This window comes from Falco peregrinus, chromosome 3 (genome assembly GCF_023634155.1).
Source record: "Falco peregrinus isolate bFalPer1 chromosome 3, bFalPer1.pri, whole genome shotgun sequence".
Taxonomy (NCBI): domain Eukaryota; kingdom Metazoa; phylum Chordata; class Aves; order Falconiformes; family Falconidae; genus Falco; species Falco peregrinus.
In genome coordinates this window covers 6,975,393-6,984,689 of record NC_073723.1, presented here as the reverse complement: position 1 = coordinate 6,984,689, position 9,297 = coordinate 6,975,393, and the positions used below count along the sequence as shown (strand labels likewise).

General features: G+C 38.5%; 1 protein-coding gene across 1 annotated transcript in view; it reads right to left on the bottom strand.

The window, feature by feature from the left end:
• Positions 1–6,202: 6,202 nt before the first annotated feature.
• CDH9 (cadherin 9) overlaps positions 6,203–9,297 on the bottom strand; it is a 67,099-nt gene continuing 64,004 nt past the window's right edge. Inside the window, exon 11 of the mRNA XM_055800866.1 lies at positions 6,203–7,429. Coding sequence (XP_055656841.1) covers positions 6,942–7,429 — 488 coding nt within the window. The 3' untranslated portion in view covers positions 6,203–6,941. The remainder of the gene's footprint in view (positions 7,430–9,297) is intronic.

Below are 9,297 nucleotides of genomic sequence, written 5' to 3'. Positions count from 1 at the left end.
GCCAAACCACTGATGGAGCCAATCCCCGTGGGTTGACTCCCATTTACCAGAGCGGTGATGTTTGACAGTGTAGACACATTGCCACAATTTCTCGAGCTTTTGAAAATGATATCCCTGTAGTTTTTGCTAAGCTCTTTGAAGTCAGCTAACTTGTCTGCAGACTCGCTGCAGACCCCAACAATTCCCCCTTGTTTTTTTAACTGCTAGTACCAGGTTTGTCATGTTCTGCAGGGCCCTTGCAAACATGATGTCAACCAAGGCAATAGCAAACTAACAATACTGCCAATTGAGTGAATTGATGCCAAAAAGGCTGACATTTTCTCAGATTTTGGTAACATGTTGCTGCAATGGGGCGCCTAAAATCCGTGCAGCACATACCATCAAAATCCTCACAGCCATGTTCTTGAGCCAACAGCAAAAAACAATAGTTGCTCTGTTTTGTATATAATGGTGGCAAATTTGACTCACATTCTTAACTGCCTAACAAACAAGGTATCGACGTTCAAAGTGCAAACAATATTGACTTCTTTTGGGTTAACATTATACAGAGGTAATCAGTTATCGAAAATATCAAGACTTTCAGTAAGATTCTTCATTCTTCATTCCCCGCATACATTCACTTTTTTTGCAACAATGTTTGCAAGTCAGTTTCAAGGAAGGGCACACCAAACAAGGACTGGTTCAAAAAGAGGCCACACATTAACTGTTGGGTTGACTGGTGGCACGATCCAGCACCCTAAGGTCAGGCCGCACACAGCGAGCAGGTATCCATAGCAGACCTTCATCTGTAGAAACACAAGCATAACCTCTCCCCCAAGTTAACAATTCATGGGGTCCTGACCAATGCCCGGTACGAGGGTCTTTCAGACGTACTAAGATGCCTTCGTGCTTTTGCTGCTTGTCACCAATTGACACAAAATGTCACACAATGGGAGGCACCGCATGGTCAGCAGAGTTTTTCAGAAAGTTCAAAACAGAACATGCTTTCTTTAATTGTGCCTCTGGGGTCATTCCCTTCATTCCATTTTTATTATTCCCCCCCCCCCCCCCCCCCAGTCAATATTTATCGATTTTAAAAAAAGCCACGAATTGATTGAAATTACAAAAGGGAGGAGGGGCGACATGGGGGGGACACACACCCCGACCTTGACCTTGGGGGGTGGGGGTGGGGGGGGAGGGGTGGGGGTGGTCACCCATTGGCACCCATGGGGTCGGGGTCACCACTTGTTGTAGCTCATGACGTGTCCAAACCTGAGCGCAGCACCTGAGGGACCGTCAGCACTCAGACTCTCGTGGAGAGGAAGGCAAAACGGCAGTTTATTGAAAGACACAGGTACTTATATACTAGTAGCAGAGCCAGCCCCTTCATGGGCAGTTTTCTACTTAGTTCCTACGTTTCCGTCACAACACGTGATATTCCGCATCGCCACATCCCTATGCTACTACATAGAAGTTTATGTACAGTGCTGGTTGCAGTTAAATTGCTTAACCTGGCATAATAAGTCTGTTTTGGCATTTTGCTGAAAGATGCAACCTTCTGTGGGAGATTGTCTCCAGCATTATTTTTTACTGATAAAGCTGTTCATCAGGATAAGCTTGAGGATGTTAAAAAAATCAGTTGAAGTGAAAATAAATAGAAAAAATATAAACATGACAACACAAGACCTTCATAAAATGTTCCTCTCTGCACCACCACCCCCTCCCCCCCCCCCCCCCCCAGTTTTCATGATAAAATGGATATACTTTTCTGGATTTTTCTTGAAACATTTGAATGGAATTTTTCTATAATCATATTTATTCCTTTTCACTTCTTTTTCTCATTTTACTTGCTCTTAAACCTGCCCCCCCCCCCCCCATTCAAAATGGATTTAAGACTGTTGGGGATGATAACTAAATCCTATGGTATTTCCTTAGGAGTTACTAAATTTATCTTGGCCCTTAGCAGTCACAAGTAGTTTTACTGCAAGACATCAGAAATTAGTCTTGTACATCCTAAGTGTTTCCAGCTACTTCTTCTCCTCTGGAGCGAACCACAACAGATCTGAGTGGCAGAGAAGCAGATCTTTGGTGAGATTAACATCATAAAAAATTATGATTAACATCATAAAAAAATATATTTCTCCTTTGTATTGACCATCTCCTAAGGTCCCAAGTCCTTGAACTTTCCAGCAAGATATGTCTAAGGTTTGAGACAATCCCACAGATCTGGAATTTTGCTAATCACAGCTGATTTCACAGAGGATGAAGAGTGCAAAAACATGAAATATCCAGCAATTCTGTGCCTCAGTTCTCTCACAGAGAAAGAAACATCTCTAGAAACATCACTGAAAGAAGTTCCTACCTCTCATCCCTCTCTTTGTTTCTTGCTGCTTAACCAGTATTGCATATCCCACTGCATCAACCAGCACTTCTTCCCAGTATTGGACCAATATTGTTGCCTATCCAGCTGAAGCCTGGTCTTTCCTTTGGACCTTTTGTCAGTTATACTCATCAACATCACTGATCTTATAATGCCAAAGTAAGCTAATAACTTAATCAGTACCAATTGGTATTGGACATCTCAAAGACATTTTTTATGTGGATAAAAAGGACCAGCATATAAAAATATGGTCCTTCAACTAGTTTTATGCTAGGATAGTGGTATCCATGCTTGACCTCACCCAGTTCCTCTAAATGTGGACCCATGAAACTGACAACAGGCATCAAACTCTAACAGGCCTCTCAGGACCTTCTTTTCCTTCTGTGTATCTTTAGGAATCCGGATACAATGTAATAGTGGGATCTAGGTGTGATGCTTCTTTTAGGACTTAGAGAAAACATACAGCCATTGTTTCACCGATGTTTAAAAGGAGACGACTTACCAGTAACAACTTCAATGTGGTTGTTCATATATATGCTTATTATCCAATATTCTTTCCTTCTTCCTCAGAATACCTATTTATTCATTGAATGATGAATTTTGTTAATATTTATTTCACAAAAATATTGTTTAAATGATTAAAAAATTGCTGTACATAACACCATCAGTTGGAACCTATTACTGGAAAATAGAAGTTAATCAAAGGGTGAGCTGAAGTTTTTCTGCCACCTTTGTAACCCAACAAGGTAGCTTTCTATATCTGCCACTGCTATGCAAGTTCCTATTGACTATATCTATCCCTCTGCCTGTTCAGAGGCATAGAAAACCTGAGGTTTAATTAGTCACAATATTCACTGAGGCATCCAGAGCAGCTGGCCGTGTAGCAGCCTCAGTAAGGCACGGGCCAGAAGCTGCCCCTGTTCATCTCAGAATGTCCCCAGCACCATAAGGTGATACACCGTGAGTTTTGCAGGCACACCCTCTAGCATTATGGATGGGCAAACTCAGAGGCAGCACAGCTGCTCTGCTGAGTACCCATAGCAGCAAAGGTGCATGCCTCTGTCACGGGCAAGGGTGGCTGTGGTACTCCTGACGGATAAAACTATGGCTGTGCAAGAAGACTCCTCCATGGGAAATACCCTGGGAATCAGTCTGGCTTATGACACCAGAAGCAGCAGTTCATCCTGTCGCACATGGTTGTCATTCATTGGTTCTATGATATGTAAATACCCCACCACCCACCACCCACCCACCACTCCCTCACAGTCTCAGTGGATGTAAACAGAAGAAAATGGTACAGTGCAAGACGGACATATCACAGTACTTTCCACCATGAATACAAATTCTTCATCTGTGATGTGCTATTTACTGTGTTGTTTCAGATGTAAGAGGAATAGAAGACACATTTTTAAAAACACATTTTGAATAGAAGAACTAGTTTCTGCAGCCCATTTGAATGAACAAGCCCACACATCTTACAGTTAGGCATGTCGGGTGGTAACTTGCCAGCTAGTTTTAGCCATTTTAAGAACTCTTAAAATTTTTAGCAATTTTGAGAAATTACTTCTTTTGCTATATCAACTATGTGAATTTCTTTGAGCTGTAAATCCATGTTAGTCCTCTATTAAACATACAGCACTGTAAGTGATACAGGGCTCTTGGGCTCACTACTATAACAGGAAAGCATGGGAAAGTCTCATTCTCTGCTGAAAACAAAGGCTAAAGTTCCCTTTGTTTTCATGTCAATGACTCATGTGATGAGAAAACCTAGACTGAGAGGAGAAGGGTGCCTTTTTTTTATGCTCTTCCCAGTACCACTGTAGTACTATGACATCATGATTCTGAGGACATGTCTTTACCAGAGCATTCTGTGAGGTGACTTCTACATTACTTCTTATTTTCTGTCACTCCTTTCTGAGGAGAGAGAAAAAAAAAAGGGGGTTGGAGGGGGGGGGGAGTGGGGTAGGGGTGTAGATAAATAACAATACACAAATAAGATTATTTCTGTGTGGAAAATTTAATTTATAAATTAAATTTATATGTCTTCAAGAAAGATTTCCTCACACCCTGTTTCCTTCATCCTGCCTTCCACCAGGAGCCTCTCTAAATCAAACTGATGCCCTTTGATGTGTCCTGCACCAACTCTTCACATCTTAACAAGTTATTCAGCTCCACTGGCACATACCTTGTCTGTATCTGTCTGTGCTTGAGGTCAGATGTATTTTCTTTTTCCTCTCTCCTGCCATTCTACATCACTGTGTGATATGCAGATTTCTAATGACAACTTACAGCTCCTCTTAGTCCAATCTACTGTGTTTGTCACTGAAGATGAAGTTTAGGTGTACAGTTTCTATAAGTCAAGGAAGTTCTTCCTATATTCTTGTTTTGTTTTGGTTTGGTTTGTTTTTTCTTTTAACTTTTTTCCACACTCATATCTCTTCAGGGACATAGCTGTTTTATTGTCCATTTTTTTCCTTCTATCACATCTTAAGGAAGTGCCTTAAAACTATGAAGATTGCATTGAAAGACCAAGGCATTCCGGTGTACTTTCACTTTGCCTGCAACACTGTTGAGAACATACATTGCATAAGTCTTTTGTTTTCACCTCAAAAAAACCCCAAAATAAGAAATATGCATTCTTATGCTATACGCTGATGTCTTGTAACTACATCACATCCATGTACATGGCTCCCACATGGATGCAGGTTATTTTGACTTGTGCCACTCAAGTTTTTTGCTTGCAACATAGTGTTGTGGACCTGACACGCAGCTCAGTGAGCTGTTCAGGCACTTGTCTGGAAGGAACAACAATCCCCAGACACACACCACCACCACCCCAAAAAAAGAGAAGTACAGTATCAGAAAACGAGAAGCATCCTTGGGGCTGTCAGAAGAATATGATAGAAGGATAAAATAAATAATAGTAAAGTGATATTTTTGAGAAAACATCTGAAAGTCAACATAGTAGAGAAGAAAATGTTAAGCAGGAGTGTGTTCCTATATCTAGGTGAAGTGACCTTGTGTGTAGCGTCTTTTGTATCTTTGTGGTAAGAGGTGAGTGCCTCAGTAGTCCACATAACATTGCAAATGTGTATCTTAAGCTTCCTTCTGAAAAATAATTAAGTAAACTAGATAAAACCTTAAAATATTATTATTTTGGACATCAATATGCACTTGGTTTTCCCTAAAATCAATATTAAAAATGGAAACATTATGGATAGTGTACATCCTATACTGTTGATGACATTGATTTTTCGTTTGAAAAAATTGACTTTTAAAAATTTTTCTATTCTTTAAACAAATGTGGGTGAACCTTGCAAGTCTCAATTATGTCACATGTGATCCAGGTAAATTCCTCCTGTCCTGTGTTCTGAAAGAAAATGTGCATTGCATAAACGCTGATCCAGCAAACAGATTTTAAACACAAATATATACTTGAAGTTTTTCATTAATGTTTTAGAAAATATGCAAGTGTATGCACTTCTTTGAAGCAAGAAAACAGTAGCATCTTTAATGAACTAGTAGTTTGACTTTGTTTTTATTGCTTGGCTCACTTTGATTTTAAAAGAAGCTATTAGTAACATGTCTGATTTGCCTCAAAACCTAAAAATAAGATTAGAATACAAAAACCTTCCTTTCATTATTGATATTTTCTTAATTATTCAATTTTTTAAAAGGCATATTATAAAATCATTTTCATATCTAGCAGGATAAACCTTCATGGTTCCTTAAATGCCCAGGCTTATATCTGTTAAATCTTATCACTGGTCACCTATATAAGAAGGTATGTGGGGGCAAGTTTCACAATGAAACTATACTATTATGCCATATAGTAATACACATTGCAAGTCAGACTGCATTTATTTATAATCACTTTTTCAAAATAATTTTTCTTTTTTCTACACTGCATTCCCATCACAGAGAACTCTCTCTGTATTGTTCTTGCACAGTACATTTCAAGCACTAATCCAATATAAGAAGATGCATTCAAAATTGAAGTATTGCACAATACGCAGTTTCCTTTGTTCAGAAAGATTGGACAGTTCCTTATGATTAACAAAGTGCGTGAATAAGTAGTGTTTTTATAAATACTAATTTATTTAATAAAAATACAAAAATATAAATATACATATATAAAAATATCATGATGAATCAACACACAGACATTCTTTAACTCAATAAATATGGCAGTAATATTAAACTTTTTTAAAGTATATTTTTGAGAATATGTTACAATGCAGGTGCACACTGTCCCAGCTAGTAGGAAAGGTAATGCAAAGCAATTAAAAAAAATTAAGGTTCCATCTCATTATTAAAGGCACAAAAAGCCTTTTATTGTCTTTTCGTTGTTAATAAAAACCTTTCATCAGAGGTTTCTAGGCAGAGAGGGTGATCAATAGATTTTTTTAAAATCTAAATCATTTATATTCATTCACGTTGACTTATTGATTAAGCAAACCCTTACTAAGACAACACCTATTTTTTGTAAGTTTTTTATTCCCAAGTAAGAGAGGGTAGGCCACTGTATCTAGTAACATAGACATGAATTCCACTAATACTGACCAGGTCACAGATTACTTGCTTAGTCTCGATCACTGTCTTCTCCACCATACATATCTGCTAATTTTTTAAACCGAGGTCCCCAGTCACTGAGGTAATCGTAGTCTTGGTTGCCCTCTGTGGTAATTGATTCCAGGGAGCTCAGGGAATTTGCTATGGAATCATTTCCTTCGTAGGCGTATGTTGCTAGTGAATCATAAGGAGGGGCAGCTGGGTCTAAATCATTTTCCTTTAACCTTCTATGAATAAAATCTTGGACATCAATATTTTCCCAAAGAGGTGCAGTCCGTCTTATCTGAAATATAGTTTCTGGGATAACATCTCTTCTCATCTTACTTTCCTCTCTCGCTTCTGGATTTCTCAGTGTGCCAATGTCAAAAGCCTGCGTGTCTTCTTCCCCACCTCCTTCATCGTTGTAGGTCACGATGTTGTCCCGAACATCATCCTTTGAGATGATCAAGGGTTCTTTCTTCCTCTGTCTCTTAAGAGCCGTAAACAAGACAACTAATACTGAAAAGAAACAAAACATGAATGAAGAAATGGGCAGTTAGAAATTAAATAAATGAACAAATAATTTACATTATCTGTTGAACTGGAAAAGTTTTAAGGCTGGGGTGGGATTTTAGCAGGAAAATAATGATATAAGCTATCTCCAAGTTGAAGTTAATAAGGAAAAATATTAATGATTTCATGGCAGTCAAAAAGTTAAGCTATTTTAAACCTACAGGAGCAATGATTAAGTGTTTCTTTTTAAAAACACGATCCCCCTAGTTTAAGAAATTTTAGTTGAATAACTCTTCCTTTTGGAGAGGTAAGGATTGACACAACAATTAACCTCTACAGAGGGAGATGAAAAACTGAGGAAAAATTTGTAAATACGTTCTAGTGTCTAAATGCTATTGGTTTCAGTAGGAATTCAAAGCTTTAATGCATTTAAAAATATGACCCTAGCTCCAGTAGCTGGAGTAAATTAGAGGGGCCAGGGAGATCATTTGTCAATGAAGCATCAGAGTGGTTGCCAAACCACACATTACAGCAATGCTGAGCAATTTTGTTGAGTCTTAGTAGCAAAGTTTTTACTCCAAACCACTTTAGTACTGGTGAGTAAGAGGGAAGATTGAATGTGCTGTGGGTAGGGAGAGGGGAACTAATATCTTTCACATATCATGGTACGATGCTGGGAACGTGCATGAAGGGTGGCTTTGAAGATGCAGAGCCTGTTGACATTGTGTTAAGAACTATGCAAGGTAGAGTGCTAGATGTGGCAGAGTTTGAACCGTAATTGCCTGCTGGAAGTGGTGCCCTGCAAGTTCTGCGGCTCAGACTATGCCTGGGCAACATGTTGGGGAATCCAAGCTGACTCACACTAAACCCAGGCCAGCAGTGATGCTTGAACCTAAGCAGTACGGCAAATCAGTTTGTCAGAGCTCAAATACCCTCACTTCCCTATGCCCAAAAGTACTGACACAGTTCCTACATATTGCCCCTTTCCTAACAACCTCTGTGGTCCACTGAATATTTACTGGAGGTAACTTGAATCCAACCTAAAAACTGAAAATAAAGTGATGTCCTTAGAATGATATAAAGTGACACTTGTAAACATGTCACTGCTCCCTTGGCAAGCTGTGTTTGCTAGGACAGGTGCAAAGGGAAAGAGGTTTTCCACAGAGTTTGACTGGAAAATAAAGATGATGATGACACTTTCAAGGAGTCACTTCTCTGGTAAGAAAAATATTGAAGACGCAATTTTTATGTTCTTAGCAGCAGGTTAGGATCTAACATTTATTCTAATTTCTTCATATATCACATAATCTTTCTAATGCTTTTGCTTTCCAATCATCCATTTAACTTCTGCATTCACATTTTATTTAACCAGCTGCTCTCGCTGCAACTTGCAAATAATTGAACATTTCTCTTCTATGTTTTTGAGCTAAATATTTCCCAAATATAAAAATTACAAATAATTCATTATTAAATAACCAGTATAATTGATAATTTTTTAATCCCTGAGAAACTTATTATGCAGCTTCAGGAATATGATTTTAAAGTCCTGGATATAAATTAAGATCTATTTATAAAATAAAACATTACTCAAATGAGCATGGTATCTAATCCTGACCCTAGATTTTCTAATTTATTTCATCTAAATAACACTGATTGTCTCATTCTTTTGTTCTGAAGAGTAATGATGACAAACAGCCCATAGTAGCTCCACCTCCTGCTCTCTCAGCTCCTTTTCCATCCTATAAAACAGTTAAAAAAACCCCAACAACCTAAACCAAAACATCAGAAATGAAATATTGTTCTGCAGGGTCATGAGAATAAGGGGTTAAAGAATATCAGGGGTGGACAAGTGACCAGACCTTTACCTAGTCAAT